The 15,471-nt window shown below is 41.3% G+C and overlaps 1 protein-coding gene across 1 annotated transcript; it reads right to left on the reverse strand.

Annotated features, from left to right (window-relative positions):
• Window positions 1-229: 229 nt before the first annotated feature.
• Window positions 230-10,581, reverse strand: LOC105225573 (uncharacterized). Its single transcript, XM_049455778.1, has 7 exons — window positions 10,481-10,581; window positions 6,038-6,454; window positions 5,429-5,963; window positions 4,356-5,315; window positions 2,003-2,193; window positions 1,388-1,928; window positions 230-1,328 (listed from the first exon to the last, which is right to left on the reverse strand). The coding sequence occupies exons 1-7, from the start codon at window positions 10,579-10,581 to the stop codon at window positions 315-317; spliced, it is 3,759 nt and encodes a 1,252-aa protein (XP_049311735.1). The 3' UTR covers window positions 230-314.
• Window positions 10,582-15,471: the final 4,890 nt, after the last annotated feature.

Genomic DNA, 15,471 nt, shown 5'->3' on the forward strand with positions numbered 1-15,471 from the left:
GATTTTCTTTAGGTGTGATTCATAGTTGAAGAGGGCCTTAAATGGGTGTAGGACTTTCTAGCAGCTACGTTGATATTCGTAAATGAAAAATAATAATATAATCACCTCGCAAATTATCCAATAAGTTCCAAATTACTACTAAGTGTCCAAAAACAAATAACTGCGAGCACCTCTTGAGATTTTTATAGAAGCGATTTTTATTCAGATACACAGAACTCGTGTTAAAAAAGCTAGGAACAATTTGGTTACTTCTCTAAGTAATATTATATTGTTTTCTTCAAACATTTCATTAATATATTATTCGCAATCCCCGCTTAATAGTTCAAAAAATCCATCAGCATTTTAGTCAAAGGCGATCGAACTGTCCAAAGCTCCAAGAGGAAAATCAGAATACATAGGATCAGTAGAGCTCCATAGAGGCTAAATATGCCCAGCAGCAGGAACAGTGACAACTTTACAGGCTCTTGGGATTCAGTGACCGGGTTGATCGAGCGATAACTTTTCTCAAATTTATCCACTATGCCAACTCCAATGAACTCGAGAATAATTCTGTTGATTGGCCAAAGCAGATAGGAATGTTTGGGCATATACATTGTGAGCGGCGTCATTATTAACTTTTGCGGCAGAATTGCCACCCTTTCATCCTCCGTGGTCTGTTCATAGTTGAAGTAAAGCAATGCTGGCTCGATTATAGTCAGTGCTTCCTTAGAACCGTGAGCGATTCGTTTCAATATCCTCGGCATAGAGTTTTTACCGCCATCAATATGACCAATAGACGATTCGCCAAGCGCTGAACTCAATAACTCGGTCAATACTGGTGCGGTATTAACCGTGTAATTCTGTTCGACTATCTCCTTAAATGATTTTAACGGTGTGAGTGCGCGACCATCCTGCAACATGATAAAAAGCTGTCCGGTATATGCGGACCGTAGGACTAATGTGCACAGCAACCACAGGCCCAGGAGATAACGCGAAAAGTTGCGATATGGTAATTGATTATGAATAACATTGCCGTAAAGCGAGGCCCACAGATTGCTGAACGGAAATCGATTGCTGCTGCCAAAGACAAAAGAAACGAGACGGTTGCTGCCTAGAAATTTGAGTGCGTATATGAGGAGCACGGCCAGCACGATATTGGAGCCAATCAGCGTCCAAATTATGAACTTAAAAGGTCTCAATAGACGCTGCAACGGAGAGAGTGGGCGTCCATGCGGTATGGCGAGCAATAAAGGAAAGCTCATGTACGAAAAGGTCGCATCCATAACTTGGGCACGTTTTTTCTCATACATTATGTATATAATCGTAATATTTGCGTTGGCTTCCGCTATCTATGGATTGTGCGGGAATTTAAAATTAATATCGCTACAGCAAGAAGACTTCTACTCACCATTTTTGTGACGCCGGTAAGTGTGCCATTTTCATAAATAGCTCCGCGATCTCGAGGTTGTGGATCCACAATTCTTATAGTAAAGTTCATGGCTTCTGCTAAAATGGTAATCAGCAAGCCCTCGATACCTTCGACCGATTTGATGCGACCGCTAACCGGATCTTGATCCAAAACTATAAATGGTGGATCGTGCCATGTCACTATGGCCAACTCACAACCATGCAAATTGCGCACTTTAGGAGGGAAAAATCTTTGGTGACCTTTGAGTTTGAACCTTGCCTGGTTGTTGCGAAACGAAAAGAGCAGTTCGGGCTTGGCCGAATGACACTTATTCGGCGTAAACGGGAAATAGGTGTATACAAACGCAGTTGTGTCCATTAGCAAGAAAACGTTTACATTTATAACGAAAAGTTCGAAAAAACGGGTGAATATACGCTTAACTGTTGTTAAGCGTTCGCTTTCGTTGCCGGTGTAGACGAGTACAAACAAACCACTGCGTTTGTATGTGCTCTTGGGGTCTTCCAAATCCATCGCTAGCTCGCTGGGAAGTATACAAATGACAATACAGTTATGTAGCAGCGAAGCATTTTGAGGTCTCGTTGGCTAACAACTTACTCAAAGGAGTTCCAGCTGTCGATGAACCAAATTGCAGCTTCAGAAAAATCTCCCCAGTCAGAGTGAGACTCATTGCCGAAGAGCGTTTCCTCCTCCATAAGGAAGATACGATAGTGCCGGCGCTGCAAATATACCATCACAGCTTCGATAAGCTGCGCCTGATAAGCGTGAGTCTGACGCTTGCTCGCATACTGCGATATAACCAACGGCGCTGAATTATATTTCCCATAAGCGTGAATAATTGTCCAGGCAATGGCCATTACCAGCGTGTAGTTTCCGGTATTCTCAAAACCACCATTTCCAAGGTCACCCAATATCATATCCATGTCGATTGTTACGCGAAATCAATTTCCGCAAACTGGCTTCTGCCAGTACCACATGCGAACTATTTAACATACGGTTCGGTAAGCGGCACTAGGCCATTTCGACTTTCACTTGCATGTCTGACGCATCGGTTGCACACGAAATGCTCTTAACCTAGGACGTTCCGCTTCCATTAGCGGACATCATTTTACGATGGCACGCCGAATTTTTTACACACCCCCACGCTTGTTGGCCCCATGCACAGCCAACATGTTGACGCTGTTGGTGCATGAGTATGATATAAGCCGATCCATTAAGATGTTCGTGATAGTGAAGTTGGCGCGAAATGACATAGATGGGTCTATAATTTTAGATAGCGATCGGCGCGGTATTTATGTAGTTTATTTTCGTAATGGCGCGAACTTGTTTACAATTTGTAAATTTGCTTTACAAAATAGGTATGCTATACAGAGAAGGTCAAAGTTCAAGCTGAGAGTGTGTCGATTGAGAAATGAGGAATATTTATTTAAAAAATTTAAGACATTTGGGAGTTCAACGCCGATTCTCCATACTTTAATATGCAGTCCGACACTCGATATTAAATCTTAAAATAAAATAGAGCCCAGCAATCGATTTTTAGTCCAATTTTCTGACCTATCGGAAGTTCGAATATTCTTCTTTACTGGCGTAGAAACCGTTTACGCAGTTATAACCGAGTCAACAACAGCGCTCCAGTCGTTTCTTCTCTTCGCAAAGGTGGCGCCAATTGGAGATTACAAGCGAAGTCAGGTCCTTCTCCACCTGATCTTTCCAACGCAGTGGAGGTCTTCCTCTTACTCTGCTTCCCCCCGGCGTGTTATGACTTTCAACAGTGACGTGGCAGCCTAGCCGAGAGTGCGACGGCTGTTTGAGGGAAGACAGGAGATATTTCGTCTTGTCCTCGTTCCAAGACCCATTTGCTTCGCGCAAAAGAACGAACGGCTCGGTTATTAAGACCAATGATATCAATATCAATCAATATACGATATCAATATCAATCAATATACGCTGTACACTCTTATAAAAGATTGTACCTGCTCGATTAAGTTCTGCAGCTCGAATAATTTTTTCCAGAAGTAGGTTGAAGAATTCACAGGAAAGGGAGTCGCCTTGTTTCAAACGTCGTTTGTTATTGAAAGGCTCGGAGAGATCCTTCCCAATCCTGACGGAGGTTTTGGTGTTGCTCAACGTTAGTTTGCACAAAAGTATTAGTTTTTCGGGAATACCAAATTCAGATATCGCGGCATAAAGGCAACTCCTTTTGTGCTGTCAAAAACAGCTTTAAAATCGGCGAAGAGGTTGTGTGGCGATTCTCTTTTCACGCGTCTTTTCCAAGATGAATGGTCAATATCTGTTTGATTGTTGAGTTTCCAAGCCAAAGTCACACTGATAAGGTCCAATCAGTTTTTTGACGGTAGGCTTTAACGATACCTTATATGCGATATGGAGGCTTATCCCACGGTAGTTGGTGCAGATTGTGTGGTCTCACTTTTTGTTGATTCGGCAGAGCACACTTAAATTCCAATCGTTGGGCGTGCTTTCGTTCGACCATATTCCACAAAGAAGCTGATCCATCGGCCCCCGTCGCCTTAATGTTTTTCAGACAGGCAATTGCTATTCGAACTTCTTCATGGTGGGCAATGGAACGTCTGCTCCATCGTCATCAATTGGGGAAACGGGTTCGCCTTCTCCTGGCGGTATACTTTCACTGCCATTTAGCAGGTTGGAGAAGTGTTCCCTCCAGATCGAAATATTACAGAAGTTAAAAACCTCTTATTATTCTATAGGGAAGGGCTTCACTCTATATAAGTTCCTTTATAAGTTATCCTAAATTTAGTATAGATAAAATAAGTTTTAAGGCTGCATCATTTTGCTTTTCAGATATCCGAAAGAAAAAGCCACATCTCACATTAACCGTATTTTTTTTTACCTTTAACTTTTTATTTTGCACTGGCTAAACCTATCACATTGTCCATCCCCATCTGCTCCACAGCAATTCCGCAAGAAATACCAGCGTCGCCAAGGCAACCAACGCCAGGTACATCAAAAACAATCCACCCAGGTCGTCTAAGTCCAGCGCATCATTGTCCACGGCCTCAACTGGATCAAAGTAACTCACGTCTAGATACTTCGCAGCCCAGTAATCGATCAGACCTTCGCTGCGTAGTTGCATGAGCAAGAAATTGAACCGATCAATCAAGTAGCTATGCTTCGGGAAGTATATGGTGATGTGGTGAGCAAAGAATCGATCGGGCAGTACATAGAAAGCACCGCGTTCACCCCTCGACATCACGTAGTAAGTGAGATAGTCTTTTGGCGAAACGCCAGCCAACTTTCCACCTATTTGCTCCACCATTTCGTAGGACTTCCATTCATATGAGCTGTTGTTTAATATAATTGGTATGCGACCGCTACGTATCAGGGGGGCCACACTCACTGTGCGCAGTGTCGACGGGGTCATTACGAGCGAGTAACCGGCTTCGATGAGTTCGAAGACAGTTTGTGGGGGTGTACGGTAGAGATCAGTTTGTAGTAGTTGATAGAGAAAGCTCTGATAGGCACTGCGCATCACATAGCCATAAATAATCCACATAATCAGTACAAAACGTGCGAAGTTTGTGCGTGGAGTTCGTTGCACGGCAATACCGAGAAACAAGCTGTATGCGTTGATTAAGGGTGATCGTGGTCTCGGGTAGCCAATCATAATGTGAGCAAGCGCTGATTCCTTGCTGCGATGGTATACAATATAGGCTAGAAGCAGGATTAATTGGAAACTAAACACGATTCCAAACCAAGTCCCCGCGTCGAAGGGGAATGTGAATATTTCCAGGGATGAGTAGGTGTCACCAGTCAACTGGGCACCAAATATTTGCCAGGTCTGATAGTACGGCAGTGCACCAGTGAGCAGCGCGCAACGTTCTACAGTGTAACGGAAACAACCCAAACTTAAGTCCGCCATATGATCATGCAGCTGTATAAGAAAGAAGAGATAAGAGAAAGTATGTTAGAATAATGGATTGGATAGCAATCAATTTTTGATGAACTTAATTTAAGAAAATTATTTAAAAAGACTTATCTACCAACCAATTGCAAGGCGCCAGTTAGGCTTCCATTCTCCAAGTAGCGACCGCGTTGCTCATCGTTCGCTGGCTCCACCAGCTCCATGCTGAAGTTGAGCTTCTTCGCTAACTCGACGAGCATATCGCCTTCGAAAGAACCCAACTGCGCAAAGCCACTTCTATTGGGGTAGTAACTTAAATAGGGCGGCGAATCCCAGACAGCCACTGTGAGCGAGCAATTCTGAAAATCCGTGAGCTTGTTGGGAAAGATATTCGTCGTCAATGGCTTTGCCCACGTGCCATTATACGCATTTATTAAACGCACGTTGTTCGCCTTACACGCACTTCTATCCATGAAAGGAAAATATGTGTAGACTTCGACATAATTGGGCTTACTCTCATACAAGAGGCTGACGTTGATGAGATAGTTGCGAAAGAAGTAGCTCAAGATGCTGGTGATGAGCAGATTCGGCATAAGAGATGTGTCTGGGTCTATTAGGAGTATCAAATAGTGCTCGGGGAAATCGAAGTCCTTCGTATACAATGCTGGATCCAGCTCACTGTGTGTAATGAGCGATGGGTTTAGTTTGATTTTAACGATTGTTAGTTAGTCTATCTGCAAAGGCATACTCACTTTAACGCCTGCATTCCATCAATAAGCAGCAGATTGTAATTTCTTGCGTGGGTTGCGAAGCGTGGCGCGTCCAAGGTTTCGATTTGCAGTTTGATGTTAAACATAAATGGCGCCGCACAAGTGAGCAAATCCTGCATGAGCCGCCACGATTGCTTGTGCTTCGCATGGGCGGACACCATCATGTCGCTGGAGCTTGGCACGAAGTATCTATTCACAATAGTGCTCACTGCATATCTCACATTGTAGCGTATCGTTGAGTTACACAAGGTGTCCGGCAACTCCATGCTATAAGTCGCATCGGACTCAATCGCGTATTTCAACACGAAAATCAACACGAAATGTCCATGCATGACAACTGAAATTGGCGCGGATTTATTCACTAGATACGTGCGTAGTGCGGCGATGCTACATTGAAGACTGCCGTTACGCAAATGAGTGGAAATATGCACGGCATGAAGGCAGCCGCATCGGAAGTTGGTTCGAACTTAATGCTTTCGGTGGTAATGGCGGGGCGTACCTTTTGACAAAACCGTTAAATTTAAATGAATGCTCTTTCATTGTTGATATTACAGTTAGCCATGAGCAAGAAATCAATTAGTGCAGACCGACCGAGAGAATCGCGAGAGAGAGAGAGAGAGACAGCTAGAGATTGCGTGAAAATGAGACGAGTCTTGTTTACATTAATAATGTAACATATTCCCCGACTGAAAGCCTAATTACTTGCTCACTTTGTTTTGTAATGGAAAAGAATGGTAGGACGTAAAAAGTTGATCGTATCAGTGTAAAGGCTGTAAATATAACTGTACAAAACTAACAAAAATAATGTGATGTTTACATACTACTGTGGGCAAGAAATAGTAAGACTTTTTAATTTAAATTTCGCGCGAAAAATCCTTCGTCGAAATATTTTTTTTCTGGGTGGGTACAACTGTCAACAACATCTGTGCCAAATATCACATCAAAATAATCATTAGTGTTTAGTACATAAAGTACATTCGGCGATTTTTACGATGAGTGGAATTATTTAACGAAGAAGTTTTTGTGTGCGGAATCAAATATCTTTGGCGAAATGTTCAGAATGTTGGAAAATACCTTCGATGATACTTGTTTCTCGCGAGCAAGTGTTTTTGATTGGTTCAAATTGATGAAAGTGGGTCCAGGACGGCCATCAATATCAACTGATGATCAACACGTCAATAAAATAAAGCAATTTGGCATCGTTGGAATATTAGTAGGATCAGTGAATTCCATTTCGAAAGATCATTTGGGCGTAAGAGAAGTGAAAGCACGTCTGGTTCTAAAATAACTAAATTTTTTTCGAAAAATAGCGCCGCGTTATCGTCTGTGAAACAATGTCATTAAACGTATTACTACTGGCGATGAGTCTGGGATCTATGCTTACGATCCGGAAACAAACGATCAATAGGCCGAATTTCGTGGCAAAGGTGAACCAAAGCCGAAAAACCCACGTCAAAGCAGGTCAAAAGTGAAGTTATGTGACAGTTTTGTTCGGTAATCGAGCTTCGTCTGACTTCTGGCTAGTCAGCAAACTCAAACGACCGTTTTGAGTCAATTATAGACATTAAACGTGAATCGCTACGCGCATTGAAGGCTTTTCCCCAAATTGACTTTAATAACAGTTTCGAGGGTTGGAAAAAACGTGGGCGCAAGTGTGTTGGGACCAATGGGGATTGCTTTGAGGGGGACGACATGGATTTTGATGAATAAATTAAGAATTTTAAAATGATGAACAAGGTCGTCCAACATTTCTAATCGGTTCAGCGATCTTAAATACGAGTACTAGTTGATAAAACTGGGGACGGAGATCCCGAACACTTGATCATTAAAGTAAAGCCCTCGGCAATGATGTTCTGGGAAAGCAGCGAGATATTTTAAGGTAGGTTTCAATGTGTTTGTTTGTTGAAAATAGTGAAGACAGCATATTAACAAATTCAGCTGAGGATGCAGAGCTTCAGCGGAGCTCTTTTATTATTTCACACTTCCAACTTTATAATTTTTTTTCTATTGATATAACTTTCGAAATTAGAGAGCATATCAATAGATTTAAGCATAAACTGCACGCGTAGTCCCATTCGGCTTTTTTTTGAACCTCGGTACAAAGTTTTTTTATGTTTGCGGGAATTTCGATCTCCTTATGTCAATGGGTGTTGTTGGCAGCTGTTTGCTTACTTCGCGAAAAGTTTGTCTGGCTATTTTTACAATGGTTAAAAATTGAACAACAAGTCTCCATGAAATTCTGGGTTTCTAATGAAATTACGACTTCAGAATCGTTTAAACTGTGCCGGAAGTGTGGGAGGCTACTTAATCACGAGCACAAGTGTTGCGGGATCGCAAACTTGTCTCATGCGACCGTCCATCCAACTGTGGTAATTATGGTAACATCGAAAAAATAAAGAAACAATGTTTGAAAATCGTCGTGTTGGCACTAGAGAAGTATTTGTTGTCAAATATGCACAATATTTGAAAGTTTTGAGCGGTAAGGTTTGCGTGGCCACGGGTCAACGATATTAAATTGAATATAAAATTGTTACTTTTGGTAAACTGTTACCTAATTTAATAGGGTTATGTCCTAAAAATTATGAAAACCCTTCTTTAGGAATCGGTGGTCTCTGTATTTAATTAAATATAGTCCATGAGTTTTACCTAGCGACTAACATAGTTAAGACAAGATTCGGACTGACTTGAGTGGTTCTGTCTTAAGGAGTATGTAGAACTACTCGCAGTTACTAGCAAATCTCAAACGTGATAACTTCTCTGTTTAGCTTCCCAACTTTTCAATTTGTGTGCGTTGTTATTTTTGCTTCAAAATTTCAAACGTCCTTCGCTCCCCAAAAATTCACTGACTATATTTATATATTATATACTACATGTATTACACATACGTCTTATAAAGTCCGATTGATACAAAAATCACAACGGGATTGCAATCAGCGCATTTTATTTATGCGGATTCCCTCATTTTCCAATCGTATATTTCTTGTAAGCCTTACAGCCCCACTCGGCGGCACCCCGAATAAGGCTTACGTATGCTGATGTGTGTGCAGGCGGCACGCGTTGCACATGATGCACGACGCGGTGGCATGCTTGTCAGCGTAGGAAATGAAGACCTCACTGCGCCAGCGACCGCCCATCGCCCATCGCCTATCAAGGGCCGAGTCGCCTGGCGCCAGACCCTGCCCGCAACGCATTTCCATATAATGAACTTTTGCCTGATTGCCGCGTGCATGAGTGCGTGTGTTTGTGCGGGAATGTTTGTGCATTTGGGTACGTGTGTTGCCACATGCTGTTGCATATGAATCTGACAATGATTGTGTGATTGTCCTCTGCTGTTCCACACACCCAAACAAATGCCCGTGAATGCTTATGCATGAATGTGTGTGATCACCTGCCACATATGTACATACAAGTATGTGTATCGGTATGTGTGTGTAGATATGTATATTCCGCTCGTATATTTTCTTTGCTGTCAACATTGCGCATTGTACATGCAATGATTTAATTTCGCTCGTAATTGTGCTGTGGCAGGCAACAACCAAATAACCGCACACTCACACACACACTCATGCAGTCAGCTGTGGCTGTCGGTTGTTGGCAGCACGACATGTTGCTGTGGTAATTTCCAGTATTTCTTCTGATTTGGTGCGTGTTACGCCTGCCCATCTTCATACATACGTACATATGTATGTGTATATCCGCCTGCTTCATCTGCTTCTTCTTCGTTATTTTGCAGTCTTGGCGCACGGCTGAGGGTTGTATTGTTTCTTTCTGCTGATTTTAATTCAATTATTATTCAAATCATATAATTTCATTTCGCTACTGCTTTGTGGCAGCAACAAATGAAAACATATTTCACGCTGCGCTAATAAAGTGATGACACAATGCAGACAGAATTAGCACAGCTTGCTTGATGCGTGCTGGAAATTGAATTTCGTGATTATTTGCCAACAATTTATTCCACATTTTATAACTGAAAAACACGAGCATGTTTACTCATGTTGCCGCACAGATGCCAACATTATGTGGTTCTACTTGAGCGCACAATAATGAATAAGATAGTTAAGATAAAAAATAAATCAGGAATGTTCAGCTCGGTTGAAACCCAATGTTATCTTTATCTTTATCCTGAACCTCATCCTTATCTTCGTTCTCATTATTATCCTGATACTTTTCCTTATCTTCATCCTTTTTCTCATCATTCTCTTCGACCTCATCGTTAACCTCATCCTTATCCTTATCCCTATCCTTATCCTTATCCTTATCTTTATCCTTATCCTTATCCTCATCCTTATTCTTATTCTTATTCTTATCATTATCCTGATCCTTATTTTTATGCTTATCCCCATCCTTATCCTTTTTCTTATCTATCATTATCCTGATCCTTATCCCTACCCTTATCCTTATTCTAACTTTTCCTCATCCTACTTCTTATCTTCGTTCTTATCCATATCCTTATCATTATCCTGATCATTATTTTTATGCTTATCCCCATCCTTATCCTTTTTCTTATCCTCATCCTCATCCATATTCTTATCCTTATCCCTATCCCTTCTCCTTATTTATAAATATAAAATACCCGTGGTCAATATCTTACTGGGCTTTAAAAATCCGTAATAAATACAATGCCGTGCAAAATAATCACTTTTGCTACTTCTCTTCATTTTTCCCTCGCGGCGAAATGCGTTTTCGTTGTGCTTTAATTACCATTCATTATACGTTGTCGCTCGTCATCCATTCCACACTCTCCAGCCCGGTTTTCATTATCATCCTGCTTTCCTGGCTGTCCTTCATCCACCTGGCTCGAGGTCATTTGCGACATTCATAAGCCTGTTTCTGTCGAATTGTTTACGGCGCAAATATGCCGATAGTGGGTGGTTGTGCACAAGTGTGTGTGAATTCGCGGAAGTTCGATCTCAATATCATAATTGTGTTCATATTTGTGGTTCCACCTGCCGTTCCCATCGCACAGGCCAATTGCTACCGCGGTGTCAATGCTACTTCGTTGTTTTTTTGTTCTTTAATAGACTTTCATCACTCATCAGTATGCCGACGGCAGCGTTGTTCGGCACAATACGGGTTATTAATGTCGCTCATTGACACTTCCGGCGTCGACTGGTTGGCGGCTGCGGGTTGGTGGTGTCATTCCTTCTTGCCACTTTCGCAGTTATGTGGGGTTTCTACTGTTGTGGTGGGTTTCTTTTGAATCAGTTGATAAGCTCCGGCATATAATTTTAGTAGGTGATGTGTATCATGAATCGAAAGCACTCTAATATAATTATAGAATGTGCCGTAGTTTTGAGAACAAGTGAAAGATCATTTACTTTTTGCCTCAATATTTTGGTCCATCCATGTTTGGTTACACTCTGTTCCCAACATAAAGGCTTGTGTGAAATAAAAATTGCAAATATTGCCAAATTGCTTCAATTCGATGACTATACAATAGAAAAATTCTCAATGCAAATTCTCAATTGAGCGAAAGCTTGCCTCTAAGGCTTGAATTGCAAGTTATAGAGGCTGAGGATTATAACTTAATTGTCATGCTCAGATTTTGCTACATAAAAGATGCAAAAGCAGCAACCAAAGTCTTTCCAAAACCAACAGCTGACAACATTCATTAAAACGCTGCCAACAGTGGTCAAGACCACTGACATGACAACCAAAAAATTGCCACCAACAGTTGAGGAGTGGTAGCAGTGTGAGCAGAGGGAAATTCAAAACGCTCCGAACATAAGGTGCTACATGGAAATCATCCAATCAAATTTAACCAAAACGTCAGCAGTTATTAACTCACACCGGCGAGCAGACGAAGACAAGCTCGAGGAAGAATGCAGGCCGACCGAAAATAGTAAATCTCACATGCAGGAATCATCACAGAAGGCGTACAATGGAATGAGCGCATCACGTATGCAAGTGTGGGTGTGTGTGTGTGTGTTGAATTGCTTCATGAGTCCAGCAGTGCGTATGTGTTGTTCAAACACAGAAAATATCTTCATTTAGTTAAGAACCCCAGTCGAGTGGAATTTGGCGTATCGTTGTGCGCTTGCAACGAGGCAAAAGCTTTCAAGAACTAAATAACTAACTGGTTGACATAGTGACTGCTTGACATGCATACACACACATACATACTCCTAGCCTAACAGTCAGCGTTGCATGCTAAGCTATTATAGAGCCATTTGTAGTTTGGTCGACCGGTCAACCAGAATTTAAGAACCTTTTGCGGAACAAGCATTATTGCTTCTATAAATAGACAACATGGCAACAACAGCGTCCACACTGCATTATTTTGGAAGTACATATCAACAGCGAATGGTGTTGGGGAAAATACAGAGGAGTGCCAGAAATGTGAGTCGGGGCGGAGAGTGGCATTGCAAGACAATAGGCCTGAAGAGTGTAAGTTGCAGTTTTTGTTGTGGAGCGGTGCAAGTGAAAACAGTTGCTGACTTGCTGTTTGATTGCCAGCAACCGAAGGCATGAATAAAGTTGCAAGTGGCAATAGAACTACTCAGTATATATACGTACATTTGTATATATTGCAGACTAGCAAAAGTTCGCCACAGTTGTGTATAATTAGAAGGAAAGTCGAGTGACGCCTGTCGCTTGCTCGTATTCTCTAAGTTTGCAGTTGCAGAGGTATAAGGCCGCGCGGTAAGGAAATGTTTGTTTCTGCTCAACACGTGTACTCAAATGAACAGAAATGAATGACTTTATTTTCTATATATGCTTGTTAGTACAATCGTTTCATATTTAAATTAGGCTTAAGATGAAATAATAGCACTCTTTATCTTTATCTTTATTTTTATCCTTATCCTTTTCATTATCCTTATCCTTATCCTAATCTTTATCTCTATCTTTATCATTATCATCTTTATTTTTATTCTTATCCTTATCTGTATCTTTATATTTATCTTTATCTTTATCTTTATCTTTATCTTTATCTTTATCTTTATCTTTATCTTTATCTTTATCTTTATCTTTATCTTTATCTTTATCTTTATCTTTATCTTTATCTTTATCTTTATCTTTATCTTTATCTTTATCTTTATCTTTATCTTTATCTTTATCTTCATCTTTATCTTTATCCTTATCTTTATTTTTTATCCGTATCCTTTTCATTATCCTTATCCTTATCCTAATCTCTATCCTTATCTTTATCTTTATCTATATATAGTTGAACTATGAACTTCAAACATGAATTGGTGACAATTTAAAGTAACAAATGCACTACACATGTCCTTTACATGTTTCACAACAACAATAACAAGCTTGCATGTGATATTCGAATTGAAGTTGCATTTATATGAATTTATCTACATATATATACTCCACAAGCAACCGTTTCTATTTGTATATTTGGTTCTAACGTGATTCTAGTCAACTTCATAGTTTTTGCCAGCTGTTCACACGAGCAATTAGTAGAAATGAGACTCTTGCATAATGAAAAACTATTCAAATGTTTTCCCTTAGATTCTGTATATATGTACATGCCAACAAATATAAACGTCGAAATAAAGGCAAAAACTATCGGGTTTGTTACAGTCGCCGGCGCAAGCCAGGCTCTGTCAGCCCACAATGCTATGGCCACAGTAATTATAGGTGTACTTCCTTCACACAGATCCATGTTTACATCTGCTTGTGTATGTGTGTGTGCTGTCTTTGTAGGGAACTACTCGTACAAGTTAACAGTAAATCAATTATGCAGGTGTTAGTACTTAAATGGCTGATGGAGCACATATCGGCATACAAGAAGGTTGCAGCGCTGCCACATGTTAAAAAAATGTAAATAATATTTATTTTAATATAAAAAATCGGAATTTTTATACTAGTGAATGATAAAAATATATTCTCAATATGAGATGAAGGCTGCGGAGGTACGTAAGATTGGTTTTTATTTGTGCGAAGTTCAGCTTCCTCAAGCATACATTCCGCATTTTATGCATTTAAATTTGCGAAATTTTCGATTTATAGAAATCGCATTTTCATATTTCTAAATTATTATCGCGAAAATGCTTTCAGCTGCTCAATGTCACAAAAATTAATTAGAGACAACGCCATAGCAGGCGGCTGTGGCGTATGAGTAACATTTTGAACTTTTGCTAGCAACATTTGCTCTGTCGTCCCCGAATCGTTGACGGAGGCATGTGCATGATGGGTATGTGCCCCAAAATTGTGTCAGACTATGAGTTCGAACGTTAACTCTTTGTTGCTGCTGTGCCAGTGCTATCAGTGGCACATGTACTACTTAAGTAGTAATTGTTGTTGTAACTAATGCGGCTGTCGTTGACCACTCATTTCGCAACATGAAATTTCAATTAGGCTTTCAAACAGTTTTTTCCAGGTTACAGCATTCGATTTGTCTGCGGCGAATATGCGGAACCACTCAGCGCCGCCTGTTGTTGTTGTAGTTGTTGCTATTGTTGCAATTAAAATTGTTGTTGTCATTTAAAGTTGCTACGAAGCATTAGCGCTGTCGGTTAGCACGCTTGTGTGTGTGTGTGTGTGTATTTGCGCAGGCCAGGCTGTGGCAGAGCCAACGATCGCCGTGGATTCCATGCCTAGCCACTGTGGTGCTTCAGCTCGCCTGCCCTCCGTTTCGCTCAGTTTCGAGTGGCAATACTCAGTGGCTTTTATTTAATTTCTCCCCTCATTGTTGATGCTGTTTTCGGTCATTTTTACTCGGTGGCCATTTCTGCTGTTGCATCCACTTTTACGTGTGTTGTTATTGTTGTTGTCTCATTGTTATAGCTGCAGCAGTCGGTGTTGATGTTCGCAATGATTGCATTACATTCATTGCCTCTTAATCCGGGCAACAAAAACGGCAACGGCAACGGCGGCGGCAGCGGCAACAGTTGTGGCAGCGCCGATGACACCAACCGTTTTCCGGCTTTCAACAGGCCGGCCCTCCGCACACAGACGCGTGCAAATCGTCTGCATCCTTCATGTACACACATTTACCGTGTATTTCTCCGAAGCCCCCGCACACACGTGTGTCGAGATTTATGGCCAACGAGTTGTAAATGTTGCAATGGTGCAGCCCAATGTGCAACAGTCGTCGGCATTGGTAATTACTGTTGCCACATTTGCCAGTTTGTGGTACTCGGCATTGTTGCAGTTGCTGCTTGCATGGCTGACGCATGCAGCTTTTGATTGGAATATTTTCGTTACTTTCTCTGCGCCTAATGCGATTTTAGGCGCCGAAGCGAGTTGGAAACCGGAGTGAAAGCGAATGACGCGCTTAAAACGACAGCAATGCAATTAAAGGCAGCACACAGCACTACCTCTGCGTATATGTGCAATGACACACACACACATACATATTTATACATGCATATGATGGACCCACTCCCCAACTAATCACTGAACGACCGAAAATGCGTTGAGTGCGCCGTCGCAGAGGCTTAAAGCGGCTGTGTGTTCTC

This window comes from Bactrocera dorsalis, chromosome 4 (assembly GCF_023373825.1).
Source record: "Bactrocera dorsalis isolate Fly_Bdor chromosome 4, ASM2337382v1, whole genome shotgun sequence".
NCBI lineage: Eukaryota > Metazoa > Arthropoda > Insecta > Diptera > Tephritidae > Bactrocera > Bactrocera dorsalis.

What these genes read in the sequence shown, in the direction of transcription:
- LOC105225573 (XM_049455778.1), bottom strand. Translation starts at nt 10,581, where the DNA reads ATGGATGAGGATGAGGATAAGAAAAAGGATAAGGATGGGGATAAGCAT. An exon ending in TGGTTGCCTTGGCGACGCTG is followed by an intron (nt 2,194 to 4,355) that starts GTATTTCTTGCG and finishes GTTATATCGCAG; the next exon opens with TATGCGAGCAAGCGTCAGAC. An exon ending in GACAGCTGGAACTCCTTTGA is followed by an intron (nt 1,929 to 2,002) that starts GTAAGTTGTTAG and finishes TATACTTCCCAG; the next exon opens with CGAGCTAGCGATGGATTTGG.